This window comes from Oncorhynchus keta, chromosome 20 (genome assembly GCF_023373465.1).
Source record: "Oncorhynchus keta strain PuntledgeMale-10-30-2019 chromosome 20, Oket_V2, whole genome shotgun sequence".
Taxonomy (NCBI): domain Eukaryota; kingdom Metazoa; phylum Chordata; class Actinopteri; order Salmoniformes; family Salmonidae; genus Oncorhynchus; species Oncorhynchus keta.
Genome location: NC_068440.1, coordinates 17,369,878 through 17,389,909, shown reverse-complemented (window position 1 = coordinate 17,389,909; position 20,032 = coordinate 17,369,878). Strand labels below are relative to the sequence as shown.

Sequence of the window (20,032 nt, the reverse complement as noted above, 5' to 3'; positions counted from 1 at the left end):
CAGAAATATTAATTAGCCAACAAATCCTCTCTTTATTACAATTCTTTATCGCCAGTCGGCCAGCCAGTCTGCTAGCCAGCCTACCAACAAACCAGTCAGCCACCAAACCAGCCAGCCAGCTCCCGTACAAAAGGGAAAATAAGCAAACATAAATATGGGTTGTATTTACGATGGTGTTTGTTCTTCACTGGTTGCCCTTTTCTTGTGGCAACAGGTCACAAATATTGCTGCTGTGATGGCACACTGTGGTATTTCACCCAGGAGATATGAGAGTTTTGTTTTGTTTCCTCATGACTTGGTTGGGTCTAATTGTGTTGCTGTCCTAGGGCTCTGTGGGGTCTGTTTGTATTTGTGAATAGAGCCAGCCAGCCAGCCAGCCAGCCTACCAGCCAGCCAGCCAGCCAGCCAGCCAGCCAGCCTACCAGCCAGCCAGCCAGCCAGCTAATAGCATGTATTCCCTTTGAGGACGGGGAAGGGAACAGGGCAGGGATGCAGCATAGAGAAGTGTGTAATTCTGCACCATTGAGTTTTATGAAATGAACTGAATTGGTGCTGTAGCAGCTAAGGGGAGAGGGAAGCTCATGTTCAAATGTATCAGTGAATGCTCTTTATTCCCCCGAACCAACCGCCAACATTGCCTTCCATGAGTTCTCTGTACCCATCCTGCTGTGTACTTGGCTTTTATCCCTCTTCTTCCTCCTCCTCTTCCTCCTCCTCCCTCCCTCCTCCCAGGAAGGCAGTGGTTTTGTGATCCACATTCAGAGTTTGGTGTGTGTTATTATTTCCCCCATCTCTCTGCTTGGATGATGAAACACCTCTGTAGCCTGAGAGACAGACAGCGGTAGGCACAACGCAGCAGCACCCCACTAGTTTCAACAAGCCTGGCCTTGATTTTCACGTCACTGTTGTTTTTTGGAAGTGTTATGTCTACCTCCCTCCTCTCCTCATTCTCTTTGTAGCTCTACTTGGTTGCAACAAGAGGAAGCAGGTAAAGAAAATAGGAAGACTGTCACAACCTTGAACTGATGAGGATTCTGTTCCTTTGAACAAATCCACCCTTTACATTGTGTGCAGCGATAGATAGATTGTTCCCTTTTTTGCCTGTGTGGATATTGGAGATGAGGGTGTTGCAGGTGTGGGTAGCGGACATGTGGGGGAACTTTACTATGAAATATTTACGATGCTATCAAGCCCACCGTGACTGCCAATATCAATATAGCTTAGTCTACATCCTCTCTCCTTTTAATCTCTCTCTCTCTCCTTTTAATCTCTCTCTCTCTCTCTCTTTCTCTCTCTCTCTGTCTCTCTCTCTCTCTCCCCCTCTCGCTCTCCCTCTTTCTCTCCCTCCCTCCCTCTCTTTTTCTCTCCATCTTTCTTTATCTCCCTATCTTTCTCTACCTCTCCCTCGCCTCCTTCTTCCCTCTTTATTTCTCTCTCTCTCTGTCTCCCCCCCCCTCTTTATCTCTCTTTCCCCTTCTCCTTCACCGACCTCTGTCTATTTAAAATCAAATCAAATCAAATGTATTTGTCACATTCACATGGTTAGCAGATGTTAATGCGAGTGTAGTGAAATGCTTGTGCTTCTAGTTCCGACAATGAAGTAAAAACCAATAAGTAATCTAACCTAACAATTCCAAAACTACTACCTTATACACACACAAGTGTAAAGGGATAAAGAATATGTACATAAAGATATATGAATGAGTGATGGTACAGAGCGGCATAGACAAGATCCAGAAGATGGTATCGAGAACAGTATATACATATGAGATGAGTAATGTAGGGTATGTAAACAAAGTGGCATAGTTTAAAGTGGCTACTGATACATGTATTACATAAAGATGCAGTAGATGATATAGGGTACAGTATATACATATGAGATGAGTAATGTAGGGTATGTAAACATTGTATGAAGTAGCATTGTTTAAAGTGGCTAGTGATATATTTTACATCAATTTCCATCAATTCCCATATTTCTATTTCCCCACCCGCTTCCTCACTCTCTTAATTTATCTTCCCCCTCCCTTTCTTTCTTTCTTTCTTTCTTTCTTTCTTTCTTTCTTTCTTTCTTTCTTTCTCTCTCTCTTTCTGTCTCTCTCTCTCTCTCTCTCTCTCTCTCTCTCTCTCTCTCTCTCTCTCTCTCTCACTAGTAAATAACTCCCATAGTGATATAAATTAAAAACAAGACTCCCGAAATATGAATGACCCAACAAATCCTATCTTTATTGCAATCCGTTAGCCAGTCAGTCATCCAGTCAGCCAACAAACCAGCTAGCCATTCTACCAGCCAGCTAGCCAGTCAGCCACCCACCCAACCAGTCAACAAACCAGCCAGCCAACCAACAAACCAGCAATCAAGCCTACCAGCAAGCCAGACAGTCAGACAACCAGCCAGCCAGCCACCAAACCAGCCAGCCGCTGATTGCATGTATTCCCTTTGAGGTCGGAGAAGGGAACAGGGCAGGGATGCAGCATAGATAAGTGTGCAATTCTACCTCAATGAGTTTCATGAGATGAACTGAACTGGTGCTGTAGCAGCTAGAGAGAGAGGGAAGCGCTCTCTTTCTTTCTCTCTCTCCCTCTCTTTCTCTCCTTCTCCAACACCCCCTCTCCCCTTCTCCCTCACCTGGCTCTGTCAGTGTCTATTTATACACCCCCTCTCTCTCGTAACTCCTCCCCCCTCCCTTTCAATTCAATTCAAGGGGCTTTACTGGCATGGGGAACATATGTTAGCACTGCCAAAGCAAGTGAAGTAGATAATAAATAAAAGTGAAATAAACAATAAAAATTAACAGTAAACAAAGACATTACACATGTCATATTATGTGCTGTATATATATATACAGTGTTGTAAAGATGTGCAAATGGTTAAAGTACAAAAGGGAAAATTAACAAACAGAAATATGGGTTGTATTTACAAAGGTGTTTGTTCTTCACTGGTTGCCCCTTTCTTGCGGCAACAGGTCACAAATATTGCTGCTGTCATGGAACACTGTGGTATTTCACCCAGGAGACATGGGAGTTTTGTTTTCTCGTGACTTGGTTGGGTCCAATTGTGTTGCTGTCCTGGGGCTCTGTGGGGTCTGTTTGTGTTTGAGAACAGATACCCAGGACCAGCTTGCTTAGGGGACTCTTCTCCAGGTTCATCTCTCTGTAGGTGATGGCTTTGTTGTGGAAGGTTTGGGACTCGCTTCCTTTTAGGTGGTTGTAAAATTTAACAGCTCTTTTATGGATTTTGATAATTAGCAGGTATTGGCCTAATTCTGGTCTGCATGCATTATTTGGTGTTTGACATTGTACATGGAGGATATTTTTGTAGAATTCTGCATGCAGTGTTTCAATTTGGTGTTTGTCCCATTTTGTGAATTCTTGGTTGGTGAGCGGACCCCGGACATCACAACCATAAAGGGCAATGGGTTCTATAACCGATTCAAGTATTTTTAGACAGATCCTAATTGGTATGTGAAATTGTATGTTCCTTTTGATGGCATAGACAGCCCTTCTTGCCTTGTGTCTCAGATCGTTCACAGCTTTGTGGAAGTTACCTGTGGCGCTGATGTTTAGGCCAAGGTATGTATAGTTTTTAGTGTGATCTACTGCAACACTGTCTAGATGGAATTTGTATTTGTGGTCCTGGCGACTGGACCTTTTTTGGAACACCATTATTTTGGTCTTACTGAGATTTACTGTCAGGGCCCAGGAATGGCAGAATCTGTGCAGAAGATCTAGGTGCTGCTGTAGGCCCTCCTTGGTTGGTGACAGAAGCACCAGATCATTAGCAAACAGTAGATATTTGACTTCGGATTCTAGTAGGGTGAGGCCAGGTGCTGTAGACTTTTCTAGTGCCCGCGCCAATTCGTTGATATATATGTTGAAGAGGGTGGGGCTTAAGCTGCATCCCTGTCTCACCCCACGACCCTATGTGAAGAAATTTGTGTTTTAACCGCACACTTGTTGTTTGTGTACATGGATTTTATAATGTCGTATGTTTTACCCCCAACACCACTTTCCATCAGTTTGTATAGCAGACCCTCATGCCAAATTGAGTCGAAGGCTTTTTTGAAATCAACAAAGCATGAGAAGACTTTGCCTTTGTTTTGGTTTGTTTGGTTGTCAATTAGGGTGTGCAGGGTGAATACATGGTCTGTTGTACGGTAATTTGGTAAAAAGCCAATTTGACATTTGCTCAGTACATTATTTTCATTGAGGAAATGTACGAGTGTTGTTGTACGAGTGCTGTTAATGATAATGCAGAGGATTACTGTTACTGTTGACGCATATTTTACGGTAGTTATTGGGGTCAAATTTGTCTCCACTTTTGTGGATTGGGGTGATCAGTCCTTGGTACCAAATATTGTGGAAGATGCCAGAGCTAAGGATGATGTTAAAGAGTTTTAGTATAGCCAATTGGAATTTGTTGTCTGTATATTTGATCATTTCATTGAGGATACCATCTCTCTCTCTCTCTCTCTCTCTCTCTCTCAGTTCAACATAAGGCCTTTATTGGCAAGGGAAACGTGTTTACATTGCCAAAGCAAGTGAAAAATGAACAGTAAACATTACACTAAAGTTCCAAAATAATAAAGACTTCTGCCCCTCTCTCTCTTTCTGTTTCTCTCTATCTCTGCCCCTCTCTCTCTTTCTGTTTCTCTCTATCTCTGCCCCTCTCTCTCTTTCTGTTTCTCTCTATCTCTGCCCCTCTGTCTCTCTTCCCCACATTTCCCCTTTCTCCTCTGAGTCCAGCCAGATGCTGATAGTCATAATGAGGTAGGGTCAAGGCTCTGTGCAGTGCTGAGAGAGTGAATCAATGGCCGGGTGTGTCGCGGTGTGTGTGTGTGTGTGTGCATATTTGTGCGTGTGTGTGGGTGCGTTGGTGTGCGTCAGCGGCTGATGAATAGAGAAGTTGATTCTCTAATGGCCCACACATAAGAATGAAGAATACTAAGATATTAGCAGACAGGGATGCGTGGCCTGTATGCATCTGTGGTTCTATCGATCCAGACCAGGCACTTAGAGCCTGATGTATTGTCAACACGGCGACTCACTGGGGCTGCTTCCTAACGGACATCCTACTTTTGACATGGCCCATAGAGTGTGTGATAGTGAAATCTGAACTATCAAGAGTCTGCTGGTTTCAGTCACAGCTCATGTATTATTGTCTGTGTGAGTGGGTGAAACACATCAACTATTATCTACACCTCTGATGACCTTTTAGGATCATTGGCAGATCTTTACACTGTGTGGTTTGTCAGTGACTATTGCATTGGTTCCATTGTGCCAGGAAAGCTCAATCAAGCCCAACTAAATTACTTGAATGTAAAGTGCTATTTAAAGTCTGGCATCTATGAATGCAGTAAACCCCATGTCCATGCGCCGTTAATTTATTTGTTGTGCAGTAAAATAGTAAATTGTCCCTCACTAAACGATATGGGTTATTGTGGCAGTAATTCTTTTTCAGACGCCCAGACTCACTTTGGTTCTCTGTGGGAGAGATCTGGGATTCACTTTGGTTTCTCAGCATGAGCCTAGATTCATTTAGATGAGTGAGTAGAGATTTGGGCAGCGCTCAATGAGTCCTGCGGGTCCAATGTTCTGTGTGTGTTCTCTGATGAAGAAAGATGGCTGTTTGAAAGAGAAGGAGGGAAAGGAAGGGTGGGAGAGAGAGATGACTGTGTGAAACGAAGCTGTCCTATGGGGCTCTGCTAAACTATGGATGTTTGAGTAGAGAGATTCTCCACAGACAGGCCTCAGTGGATTCAAGCTGTTTGATTAGGACTCCCCCCGGTCCTTCCCCCTCTCCCCCTCCGGTCCCCCCCCGGTCCTTCCCCCTCTCCCCCCCTCCGGTCCCCCCGGGTCCCCCCCGGTCCTCCCCTCTCCCCCCTCCGCCCCCCCATCCGGTCCTCCCCCCGGTCCTTCCCCCTCTCCCCCTCCGGTCCTTCCCCCTCTCTCTCTCTAACATGAAATCCTTTCTTCCATTCTCCTCTCATCTCTCCCGCTTGTCTCTCCTCAGGTGGTGTTTGAAGCATCGGTCTCAGCAGAACGGCGAGGCTACATCGCCATTGACGACATCCTGCTGCTCAATTACCCCTGCTGTAAGTAGCTACCCACCACAGTACAGCACCTGTGTCCGAATGTACATCAGCCCAGAGAGCACTGCCCCTACACACCAACATAGCTAACCCAGCATACCACCAATGCACTGTATTAATGCACCAAGGCACCAAAGTACAAATGTACCAATATACTTCAGAACAAAGCACAGAGCCCGTAACCTTTGACAAAGATATGGGAAATGCGTGTCTGGGCGCTCAGGGGTGTACAAACAGTCTCAGGACTGTGATTGGTGGTTGGACAGACAAGGACAGAGGCTTGTAAAATAATCAGCGGAGGCGAAGGCACTGCTCTCAAAGGTTCTGAGAGGCTTCTGGCATGTGGACACGTGTCTGATTTCCTATGGCCACGGCTGCACTATGCCGCTCCTTTTGTTCCGGTCGACCAGGCAGTGAGCTGGTGACCTTTATCTTCCTGACTGCTCAGCACGTCGCTCCGCTCGCCACTCTCCCGGTCACCAAGACAAGCCCACTCTCTCATAGGCTAATGTACTGTTCCAGGAAACACACACACTGTCCCAAGAAAACAGCAGACTCTCGTCGCATGTTGTTTTCTCTTCCTCTCCACCAAGGCATGACGAGAACAGCAGTCGTCTGAGGTCTCTAACTGGACCATAATGTCACATGGTGATGTTCTTAGAGATTTCCCCATTATGGCTAGCCCGCTCCCTTAGTGCAATCCCCCCACCCTCTCCCTTAGCTCTCGGTGCAAACACCCCTCACCCCCCCCCAAACCCCCTTGCTTCTCTAAACCTGACCGATTGCCTCTATAGCGGACCCTCTTTGTCTGATACACCATTGTGTTTCTTTGAGATATTTCCCCAGTAAAACCTCCCTCCTTCAGTGCAGCCCCTCCCTACCTACCCATGCCTCTACAGGGTACCTGACCGTTCTCCTCCTGAGCCACTCACCTGCTGTCCCCAGACCCATTACCTCTACGGGAGAGCAGGCTCAGTGAAAGGCTGTGTCCCAAATGGCAAGTAATGCTGACATACAGACAGAGAGCCCTCAGCTCATTCTGCTGTGCTGACAATGTGTGACAGAGTGTATAGGAGTGGTGCTGAGGCCTGTCACAGTTTCCATTGACCACCACTGACCCTTGTAGACGTCAGGGAACATTGAGCAAACCAAATCCGTAATGGACTCTAGCGGTTGGTCTCGAGCCAAGATGGCCCCTGCCTTGGCTCTCCGTAAAGGGATAATCCTCAGTGAAAAGCAGAAACTGCGGACCGGGAGGAAATGTTAATGACTGATAATGGAGGGCGTTAATGAGCTCATGAAATTCAGATAGCTTTTACCACCTGTTAAAAACAGCCAGACCTTTATAAATCATTCACAAGTTCATCTCTCTCTCTCTCTTTCTCTCCATAAACCCTCTCCAAAACGCCAGAGATAAGCTCAACTCATCTTAAACTTTTAACACGTAGCCACCTGAATGTCGGCCAGCATGCGTTCATTTCCACGGTTATATGGGACCCATTGCTGAGTTAGAGTGGTCGCAAGGGCCCTCTGTGTGTGAATAATGTATGTTTGACGGGTCCGTCTCTTGGCGCTGATGCAGATGTCATCTCCCTGGCCCCCACCATCCCCATTAAATAATCAACTCTCTCATTAGGAGATGCTGCGGCTGTCAGGGCCCTCCACGGAACCTCTTTAACACACACACACACACAGAACACACACACACTCCAAGCTGGCACGATGCCCCCTAAGGCAGCAGAAATAACTTGTTTGTCCTGCAGGAGATACAAATCGAGTCTCTCTTATATTCACATTCCAACATGCTTGACATTTCTGTTATTTTCCCCAGTGTCACTATCATTATTCCAAACACATGTTGCGTTCAAATGAAATCTCTGTCAAATTGCAGTTTGTTTGGATGTAAAAATGTGACTTGCATAATGTGGCCTGCATACCAAGAGACTGAACTAGCTAGCGTGCATGTGTGCTGAAAGACTACCAACTACGTGCAGAAATCAATTTAGCAACAGCTCGTCCCACGATGCGCTTATTGGAGAGAGAGAGAAAAGAACGAGAGAGGAAAAGAGAAATGAGAGAGGTGGGCAGATGTCCGTTTCCATGGAGACTCATGATAGGAGTGTCAGGTGTACGGAGGACAGCTGGACAGATGTCTCTCTCTTCCCCTCCTCTTCTGTTCCTCTCTTCGTGTTTCCCTCTTTTCCTCTCATCCTATCATCCTCGCACGTTTCCGTGCAGGATAAGAAAGGACTGTCAAATACTGTGGTGTTGTCGTGTTATTTGAACATCGTTCCCCACCTGCCCAGGGACAACTGGTGTAAACCAACCATATACATGAGCTAATTCTGGCACATCAACGTTGAGTCATGTTCACTATGTCCCCTGTCGGAAAAACAGGAATAAAGCTGCTAAAGCTAGTAAAAGTGAAGGGGGAAAGGGTTGTGGTTGCTTACCTCTGAGTGACAGAACACACTGGACACACACCCAGTGGTTTTGAGCAGGTGCTGGATAAATAAGTAGACGCACTGTGATACACTCCCGAGTGTGTGTTTCTTATGACAGTGTTTCTTATGACATCTGTTCACTAGTCCATCTCTGTACAGTCTGAGCCACCACCAAGGCCTCATCACATTATTCTCAGTATAGAGTGTGTTGTGTTCATAGTCACACAAAACTCAACTGGGCAAAGTACTCACACATCTACTGACGGGCTCGCTTTGCAGGTGTAAAAGAATACCACATGCTTGCAAAAGTATCACTTTCTATTTCTGTGCTACAATGTTTCTGTCTCCCAGACTTTTCCTCTTGAGTTGCTACTATATAGAGCTCACCAAATAATACAATTGTTCCTGTAGTATAGAGCTACCATTAAGGTAAATCACTGGAAACATTTGTACAGATTTTATGGGTTTATTTAAATGATATTGTCATTTCAATGCATCACACAATCAGAATAGTATAAAACTATGTAAAACGCTCCTCACTAAGTTGAATTTAACATCTCAGGTAGGCAATGAACCAAGTGCCTTAAACATTCCTAAAGGCTATACACGGGTGATGTTCTGGGTCAGTTTGACACAGTACAGGAAGTACATCATAAATACATGATTTTAACTTTCCAAAATATATATGTCCTATTTTGTATGCTGTTTTTGCTAAGTTGATAAACCCGACTGTTCAACATTTCGAGCCAGATGTTTGATACACGTACCGAAGTCAGTTTATCAATCAAATGATGACATCTATGACATTTTTTGTTTTATTTATAGTCAAACTTCAGATCACTGTCCCTCTGCCTCTGAACATCACAGGGAAAACATACGAACATCCTTGTGATAGGTTAGACCTTTACTGCAAAGAAGAGCATTTGTCTCTAGCACAAAGGTCAAAGGTTAAATTGCAAGTCAAATACAGGTAATGTACAGAGTATTCATTTATTGTTTAGGTTTTTACCCCTATCTAGAAGGGTCATAAGTTAAATAGTATTCTATAAAACTCAGTTGTGGGCCAGAGAGGGGTTAATGCTTAAGCAAAGCAGACTAGAGGTATGTACTAACCAGCTTTTATAGAAGTTTGACTATTAGCACCCCTTTAGAGTTTTGTCCTCATTGTAGAGCTGAGGCAGAACCCAGAGAAACCATTGTAGCCATTCAAAGCAGTTTGATGGGATCTCGTACAGGTTAGAAAACATCAAATCAAATCCCTGTGATTTCAGATACTGTAGATGCAATTATGCACAAGCACTTTACTGGACTAGTGTGTTCTAACTGGCTTCTTCTATTGCTGTCGCGCCCTGGCCATAGAGAGGCTTTTATTCTCTATTTTGGCTAGGCCAGCGTGTAACTAGGGTGGGCATTCTAGATTATTTATTTCTATGTTTTCGGTTTCTATGTTTTGGCCGGGTGTGGTTCTCAATCAGGGACAGCTGTCTATCTTTGTCTCTGATTGGGAATCATACTTAGGCAGCCTGTTTTGCCACCTTAATTGTGGGTAGTTGTCTTTGTTAGTGGCCTGTATAGCCCTCGTAAGCTTCACGTTCGTTTGCAACATTTTAAATAAAGAGAAAATGTACCCTCACCACGCTGCACCTTGGTCCAGTCATTTCCAAGACGACGTTCGTGACAGAACTACCCACCACAAACGGACCAAGCAGGTGGAAGCGGCGAGGAAGGCGGAGGCAGCGAATAAAAGGGCCCAGGATTACACAGGGTCACGGCTGGCACGAAAAACCAGGAGGCACACGAGGAGATTGGCTGAGTCAGGTTGGAGACCTGAGCCAACTCCTCATGCTTACCGTAGGGAGCGTGGTACTGGTCAGGCACCGTGTTGTGCGGTGGAGCACACAGTGTGTCCTGTGCGTGTTCACAGCCCGGTGCGCTACATTCCAGCTCCCCACATCGGACGGGCTAAAGTAAGCATCCAGCCAGGACAGATGGTGCCGGCTCAGCGCATCTGGCCGCCAGTGTGTCTCTATGGCCCAGGATATCCTGCGCCGGAACTGTGCACTGTCTCCGGTGCGTCTGCACAGCCCAGTGTGACCTGTGCCAGTGCCCCGGGTGAAAATAACCATTCAGCCAGGATGGGTTGTGCCGGCTCTACGCTCGAGACCTCCAGTGCGCCTCCACGGCCCAGTGTATCCGGTGCATACTCCAAGAACCAAGCCTCCAGTATTTCTCACAGCCTGGTGAGTCCTGTGCCTGCTCCCAGAACCAGGCCACCTGTATGTCTCCCCAGCTTGGTAAGCCCATACGTCTCCTCACTCCAGTGATGATCCATGGCACGAAGCCTCCAGTGATGATCCATGGCCCAAAGCCTCCAGTGATGGATGATCCATGGCACGAAGCCTCCAGTGATGATCCATGGCACGAAGCCTCCAGTGATGATCCATGGCACGAAGCCTCCAGTGATGATCCATGGCCAAAAGCCTCCAGTGATGATCCATGGCCAAAAGCCTCCAGTGATGATCCATGGCCAAGGCCTCCAGTGATGATCCATGGCACGAAGCCTCCAGTGATGATCCATGGCACGAAGTTGTGGGTAGTTGTCTTTGTTGTGGCCTGTATAACCCTCGTAAGCATCACATTAATTTGGTTGTTTCTTGTTTTGTTGGTGCCATTTTAAATAAAGAGAAAATGTACGCTTACCACGCTGCACCTTGGTCCGGTCATTTCCAAGACGACGTTTGTGACAATTGCTATGCTCCACAAAGCACACAATACAAGGTACAGCTAGCTAACTCTTTGGAACAGTGAGGCAAGAGAAAAACTAGGATATGGAAACCACAGGAGTCTCACCACGGTCTGTACATTTTTCTTAGAATTTCTTCTGTATGATATTTTTCAGTGTACATTTTCTTACAGCCTTTACTAGGGGAGAATTGTGGCCTAAGAATGCAATTGAACTGTTAAGAAGGGATAGAACACAGAATAACGCTGAAGTGATGTGTTGATTGATGTGTTGATAAAGACGTTGAAGTGTCTGAAAGGAATAATGTATAGCTGTTCTCATAAGGGTACTGTAAGTGTACTTACAGTATATAAGAGTAATGCTTACAGTTGCACTGCAGGCATTCTAATGTCTGTGACAGGGAGAGAAAGTCTTCTCACATACTATCGAACTCTGAGAGGAGAAACTAAGTTTGGTTGAGCAGCCTGTGTCTTTGTGAAGTCACTGCCCACAGGCATGACTGGGAGAGCTTTGCTGCACTGATGTTCTCGTCCTCTGTGTGTGTGTGTGTGTGTGTGTGTGTGTGTGAGACAAGACAGAGAACCCTTCCTACTGGAGGTAAGGATGGAGGAGTGTGTGTGTGTGTGTGTGTGTGTAGTCATATGATAATAAGGAACTGTCAGTGCATCAGTATCACAGAGGATCTCTCTCTCTCTACAGACAAGGTTCCCCACTTCTCTCGGCTGGGGGATGTGGAGGTCAATGCAGGGCAGAATGCCACCTTCCAGTGTGTCGCCACGGGCAAAACTACAGAGACAGAACCCTTCCTACTGGAGGTAAGGATGGAGGTGTGTGTGTGTGTGTGTGTGTGTGTGTGTGTGTGTGTGTGTGTGTGTGTGTGTGTGTGTGTGTGTGTGTGTGTGTGTGTGTGTGTGTGTGTGTGTGTGTGTGTGTGCAGGCATTGCCACCTACAAGACACACATAAACGGAGACTACTGATGGAGGAGAGAGTACAGGCAGACTGATGGAGGAGAGAGTACAGACAGACTGATGGAGGAGAGAGTACAGACAGACTGATGAAGAAGAGAGTACAGACTGATGGTGAAGAGAGTACAGACTGATGGTGAAGAGAGTACAGACTGATGGTGAAGAGAGTACAGACTGATGGAGGAGAGAGTACAGACTGATGGAGGAGAGAGTACAGACTGATGGAGGAGAGAGTACAGACTGATGGAGGAGAGAGTACAGACTGATGGAGGAGAGAGTACAGACTGATGGAGGAGAGAGTACAGACGTATGGAGGAGAGAGTACATACTGATGGAGGAGAGAGTATAGGCAGACTGATGGAGGAGAGAGTACAGACTGATGCAAGAGAGTACAGACTGATGGAGGAGAGAGTATAGACAGACTGATGGAGGAGAGAGTATAGACAGACTGATGGAGGAGAGAGTATAGACAGACTGATGGAGAAGAGAGTACAGACTGATGGTGAAGAGAGTACAGACTGATGGAGGAGAGAGTACAGACAGACTGATGGAGGAGAGAGTACAGACAGACTGATGGAGGAGAGAGTACAGACAGACTGATGGAGGAGAGGGTACAGACAGTGATGGAGGAGAGAGTACAGACAGACTGATGGATGAGAGAGTACAGACGGGTGGAGGAGAGAGTACAGACGTATGGAGGAGAGAGTACAGACTGATGTAGGAGAGAGTACAGACAGACTGATGGAGGAGAGAGTACAGACGGGTGGAGGAGAGAGTACAGACGTATGGAGGAGAGAGTACAGACTGATGTAGGAGAGAGTACAGACTGATGGAGGATACAGTACAGACTGATGGAGGAGAGAGTACAGACTGATGGAGAAGAGAGTACAGACTGATAAGGAAGAGAGTACAGACTGATGGAGAAGAGAGTTCAGACAGATGGAGGAGAGAGTACAGACAGACAGATGGAGGAGAGAGTACAGACAGACTGATGGAGGAGAGAGTACAGACTGATGGAGAAGAGAGTACAGACTGATGGAGAAGAGAGTTCAGACAGATGGAGGAGAGAGTACAGACTGGCTGATAGAGGAGAGAGTACAGACTGATGGAGATGAGAGTACATACTGATGGAGAAGAGAGTACAGACAGACTGATGGAGGAGACAGTACAGACTGATGGAGAAGAGAGTACAGACTGATGGAGAAGAGAGTACAGACTGGTGGAGGAGAGGGTACAGACAGACTGATGGAGGAGAGGGTACAGACAGACTGATGGAGGAGAGCGTACAGACAGACTGATGGAAGGAGAGAGAACAGACTGATGGAGGAGAGAGTACAGACTGGTGGAGGAGAGAGTACAGACATATGGAGGAGAGCGTACATACTGATGAAGGAGAGGGTACAGACAGACTGATGGAGGAGAGAGTACAGACAGACTGATGGAGGAGAGTGTACAGACAGACTGATGGAGAAGAGAGTACAGACAGACTGAAGGAGGAGAGAGTACAGACAGACTGAAGGAGGAGAGAGTACAGACAGACTGAAGGAGAAGAGAGTATTGACTGATGGAGGAGAGAGTACAGACAGGCTGATGGAGAAGAGAGAGTATAGACTTATGGAGGCGAGAGTACAGACTGATGAAGAAGAGAGTACAGACTGACGGAGGAGAGAGTACAGACTGATGGAGAGATAACAGACAGACTGATTGAGGAGAGAGTACAGACTGATGACGGAGAGAGTACAGACATACTGATGTAGAAGAGAGTACAGACTGATGGAGGAGAGAGTACAGACAGACTGATGGAGAAGAGAGTACAGACAGACTGATGGAGGAGAGAGTACAGACTGATGGAGGAGAGAGTACAGACTGATGAAGAAGAGAGTACAGACTGATGGAGGAGAGATTACAGACTGATGGAGGAGAGAGTACAGACAGATGGAGGAGAGAGTACAGACAGATGGAGGAGAGAGTACAGACTGATGGAAGAGAGAGTACAGACTGATGGAGAAGAGAGTACAGACTGATGGAGGAGAGAGTACAGACTGATGGAGGAGAGAGTACAGACTGATGGAGGAGAGAGTACAGACTGATGGAGGAGAGAGTACAGACGATGGAGGAGAGAGTACAGACTGATGGAGAAGAGAGTATAGGCAGACTGATGGAGGAGAGAGTACAGACTGATGCAAGAGAGTACAGACTGATGGAGGAGAGAGTATAGACAGACTGATGGAGGAGAGAGTATAGACAGACTGATGGAGGAGAGAGTATAGACAGACTGATGGAGGAGAGAGTATAGACAGACTGATGGAGAAGAGAGTACAGACTGATGGTGAAGAGAGTACAGACTGATGGAGGAGAGAGTACAGACAGACTGATGGAGGAGAGAGTACAGACTGATGGAGGAGAGAGTACAGACAGACTGATGGAGGAGAGAGTACAGACTGATGGAGGAGAGAGTACAGACAGATGGAGGAGATAGTACAGACGTATGGAGGAGAGAGTACAGACTGATGTAGGAGAGAGTACAGACTGATGGAGGATACAGTACAGACTGATGGAGGAGAGAGTACAGACTGATGGAGAAGAGAGTACAGACTGATAAGGAAGAGAGTACAGACTGATGGAGAAGAGAGTTCAGACAGATGGAGGAGAGAGTACAGACAGACAGATGGAGGAGAGAGTACAGACAGACTGATGGAGGAGAGAGTACAGACTGATGGAGAAGAGAGTACAGACTGATGGAGAAGAGAGTTCAGACAGATGGAGGAGAGAGTACAGACTGGCTGATAGAGGAGAGAGTACAGACTGATGGAGATGAGAGTACATACTGATGGAGAAGAGAGTACAGACAGACTGATGGAGGAGACAGTACAGACTGATGGAGAAGAGAGTACAGACTGATGGAGAAGAGAGTACAGACTGGTGGAGGAGAGGGTACAGACAGACTGATGGAGGAGAGGGTACAGACAGACTGATGGAGGAGAGCGTACAGACAGACTGATGGAAGGAGAGAGAACAGACTGATGGAGGAGAGAGTACAGACTGGTGGAGGAGAGAGTACAGACATATGGAGGAGAGCGTACATACTGATGAAGGAGAGGGTACAGACAGACTGATGGAGGAGAGAGTACAGACAGACTGATGGAGGAGAGTGTACAGACAGACTGATGGAGAAGAGAGTACAGACAGACTGAAGGAGGAGAGAGTACAGACAGACTGAAGGAGGAGAGAGTACAGACAGACTGAAGGAGAAGAGAGTATTGACTGATGGAGGAGAGAGTACAGACAGGCTGATGGAGAAGAGAGTATAGACTTATGGAGGCGAGAGTACAGACTGATGAAGAAGAGAGTACAGACTGACGGAGGAGAGAGTACAGACTGATGGAGAGATAACAGACAGACTGATTGAGGAGAGAGTACAGACTGATGACGGAGAGAGTACAGACATACTGATGTAGAAGAGAGTACAGACTGATGGAGGAGAGAGTACAGACAGACTGATGGAGAAGAGAGTACAGACAGACTGATGGAGGAGAGAGTACAGACTGATGGAGGAGAGAGTACAGACTGATGAAGAAGAGAGTACAGACTGATGGAGGAGAGATTACAGACTGATGGAGGAGAGAGTACAGACAGATGGAGGAGAGAGTACAGACAGATGGAGGAGAGAGTACAGACTGATGGAAGAGAGAGTACAGACTGATGGAGAAGAGAGTACAGACTGATGGAGGAGAGAGTACAGACTGATGGAGGAGAGAGTACAGACTGATGGAGGAGAGAGTACAGACTGATGGAGGAGAGAGTACAGACGTATGGAGGAGAGAGTACATACTGATGGAGGAGAGAGTATAGGCAGACTGATGGAGGAGAGAGTACAGACTGATGCAAGAGAGTACAGACTGATGGAGGAGAGAGTATAGACAGACTGATGGAGGAGAGAGTATAGACAGACTGATGGAGGAGAGAGTATAGACAGACTGATGGAGGAGAGAGTATAGACAGACTGATGGAGAAGAGAGTACAGACTGATGGTGAAGAGAGTACAGACTGATGGAGGAGAGAGTACAGACAGACTGATGGAGGAGAGAGTACAGACAGACTGATGGAGGAGAGAGTACAGACAGACTGATGGAGGAGAGGGTACAGACTGATGGAGGAGAGAGTACAGACGGGTGGAGGAGAGAGTACAGACGTATGGAGGAGAGAGTACAGACTGATGTAGGAGAGAGTACAGACTGATGGAGGATACAGTACAGACTGATGGAGGAGAGAGTACAGACTGATGGAGAAGAGAGTACAGACTGATAAGGAAGAGAGTACAGACTGATGGAGAAGAGAGTTCAGACAGATGGAGGAGAGAGTACAGACAGACAGATGGAGGAGAGAGTACAGACAGACTGATGGAGGAGAGAGTACAGACTGATGGAGAAGAGAGTACAGACTGATGGAGAAGAGAGTTCAGACAGATGGAGGAGAGAGTACAGACTGGCTGATAGAGGAGAGAGTACAGACTGATGGAGATGAGAGTACATACTGATGGAGAAGAGAGTACAGACAGACTGATGGAGGAGACAGTACAGACTGATGGAGAAGAGAGTACAGACTGATGGAGAAGAGAGTACAGACTGGTGGAGGAGAGGGTACAGACAGACTGATGGAGGAGAGGGTACAGACAGACTGATGGAGGAGAGCGTACAGACAGACTGATGGAAGGAGAGAGAACAGACTGATGGAGGAGAGAGTACAGACTGGTGGAGGAGAGAGTACAGACATATGGAGGAGAGCGTACATACTGATGAAGGAGAGGGTACAGACAGACTGATGGAGGAGAGAGTACAGACAGACTGATGGAGGAGAGTGTACAGACAGACTGATGGAGAAGAGAGTACAGACAGACTGAAGGAGGAGAGAGTACAGACAGACTGAAGGAGGAGAGAGTACAGACAGACTGAAGGAGAAGAGAGTATTGACTGATGGAGGAGAGAGTACAGACAGGCTGATGGAGAAGAGAGTATAGACTTATGGAGGCGAGAGTACAGACTGATGAAGAAGAGAGTACAGACTGACGGAGGAGAGAGTACAGACTGATGGAGAGATAACAGACAGACTGATTGAGGAGAGAGTACAGACTGATGACGGAGAGAGTACAGACATACTGATGTAGAAGAGAGTACAGACTGATGGAGGAGAGAGTACAGACAGACTGATGGAGAAGAGAGTACAGACAGACTGATGGAGGAGAGAGTACAGACTGATGGAGGAGAGAGTACAGACTGATGAAGAAGAGAGTACAGACTGATGGAGGAGAGATTACAGACTGATGGAGGAGAGAGTACAGACAGATGGAGGAGAGAGTACAGACAGATGGAGGAGAGAGTACAGACTGATGGAAGAGAGAGTACAGACTGATGGAGAAGAGAGTACAGACTGATGGAGGAGAGAGTACAGACTGATGGAGGAGAGAGTACAGACTGATGGAGGAGAGAGTACAGACTGATGGAGAAGAGAGTACAGACTGATGGAGGAGAGATTACAGACTGATGGAGAAGAGAGTACAGACAGACTGATGGAGGAGAGAGTACATACAGACTGATGGAGAAGAGAGTACAGACTGATAGAGGATAGAGTACAGACTGATGAAGAGAGTACAGACTGATGAAGAGAGTACAGACTGATGGAGAAGAGAGTACAGACTGATGGAGGAGAGAGTACAGACTAATGAAGAAGAGAGTACAGACTGATGGAGGAGAGAGTACAGACTGATGGAGGAGAGAGTACAGACTGATGGAGAAAAGAGTACAGACTGATGGAGGAGAGAGTACAGACTTATGGAGAAGAGAGTACAGACAGACTGATGGAGGAGAGAGTACAGACTGATGACGGAGAGAGTACAGACATACTGATGTAGAAGAGAGTACAGACTGATGGAGGAGAGAGTACAGACAGACTGATGGAGAAGAGAGTACAGACAGACTGATGGAGGAGAGAGTACAGACTGATGGAGTAGAGAGTACAGACTGATGGAGGAGAGAGTACAGACTGATGAAGAAGGGAGTACAGACTGATGGAGGAGAGATTACAGACTGATGGAGGAGAGAGTACAGACAGATGGATGAGAGAGTACAGACAGATGGAGGAGAGAGTACAGACTGATGGAAGAGAGAGTACAGACTGATGGAGAAGAGAGTACAGACTGATGGAGGAGAGAGTACAGACTGATGGAGGAGAGAGTACAGACTGATGGAGGAGAGAGTACAGACTGATGGAGAAGAGAGTACAGACTGATGGAGGAGAGATTACAGACTGATGGAGAAGAGAGTACAGACAGACTGATGGAGGAGAGAGTACAGCCAGACTGATGGAGAAGAGAGTACAGACTGATAGAGGATAGAGTACAGACTGATGAAGAGAGTACAGACTGATGAAGAGAATACAGACTGATGGAGGAGAGAGTACAGACTAATGAAGAAGAGAGTACAGACTGATGGAGGAGAGAGTACAGACAGATGGAGGAGAGAGTACAGACTGATGGAAGAGAGAGTACAAACTGATGGAGGAGAGAGTACAGACTGATGAAGGAGAGAGTACAGACTGATGGAGGAGAGAGTACAGACAGATGGAGGAGAGAGTACAGACAGATGGAGGAGAGAGTACAGACTGATGGAGGAGAGAGTACAGACTGATGGAGGAGAGAGTACAGACAGATGGAGGAGAGAGTACAGACAGATGGAGGAGAGAGTACAGACAGATGGAGGAGAGAGTACAGACAGATGGAGGAGAGAGTACAGACAGATGGAGGAGAGAGTACAGACTGATGGAGGAGAGATTACAGACTGATGGAGAAGAGAGTACAGACAGACTGATGGAGGAGAGAGTTCAGACAGACTGATGGAGAAGAGAGTACAGACTGATAGAGGATAGAGTACAGACTGATGAAGAGAGTACAGACTGATGGAGAAGAGAGTACAGACTGATGGAGGAGAGTGTACAGACTGATGAAGAAGAGAGTACAGACTGATGGAGGAGAGAGTACAGACTGATGGAGGAGAGAGTACAGACTGATGGAGGAGAGAGTACAGACTGATGGAGGAGAGAGTACAGACTGATGGAGGAGAGAGTACAGACTGATGGAGGAGAGAGTACAGACTGATGGAGGAGAGGGTACAGACTGATGGAGGAGAGAATACAGACTGATGGAGGAGAGAGTACAGACTGATGGAGGAGAGAGTACAGACTGATGGAGGAGAGAGTACAGACTGATGGAGGAGAGAGTACAGGCTGATGGAGGAGAGAGTACAGACAGACTAATGGAGAAGAGAGTACAGACAGACTGATGGAGGAGAGAGTACAGACTGATAGAGGATAGAGTACAGACTGATGAAGAGAGTACAGACTGATGGAGGAGAGAGTACAGACTGATGAAGAGAGTACAGACATATGGAGGAGAGCGTACATACTGATGAAGGAGAGGGTACAGACAGACTGATGGAGGAGAGAGTACAGACAGACTGATGGAGGAGAGTGTACAGACAGACTGATGGAGAAGAGAGTACAGACAGACTGAAGGAGGAGAGAGTACAGACAGACTGAAGGAGGAGAGAGTACAGACAGACTGAAGGAGAAGAGAGTATTGACTGATGGAGGAGAGAGTACAGACAGGCTGATGGAGAAGAGAGTATAGACTTATGGAGGCGAGAGTACAGACTGATGAAGAAGAGAGTACAGACTGACGGAGGAGAGAGTACAGACTGATGGAGAGATAACAGACAGACTGATTGAGGAGAGAGTAC

General features: G+C 46.7%; 1 protein-coding gene across 11 annotated transcripts in view; it reads left to right on the top strand.

The window, feature by feature from the left end:
- The window catches only part of LOC118398965 (receptor-type tyrosine-protein phosphatase U-like), a 305,732-nt gene that overhangs the window by 181,963 nt on the left and 103,737 nt on the right, over positions 1-20,032 (top strand). For 10 of the 11 annotated variants that reach the window (XM_052472190.1, XM_052472185.1, XM_052472195.1 and 7 more), the window contains exons 4-5: positions 6,011-6,092; positions 11,976-12,091. In XM_052472190.1, coding sequence (XP_052328150.1) covers positions 6,011-6,092; positions 11,976-12,091 — 198 coding nt within the window. Of the gene's footprint in view, positions 1-6,010; positions 6,093-11,860; positions 11,874-11,975; positions 12,092-20,032 lie in introns of those variants that run through there. The other variant, XM_052472196.1, reaches the window with a different exon arrangement.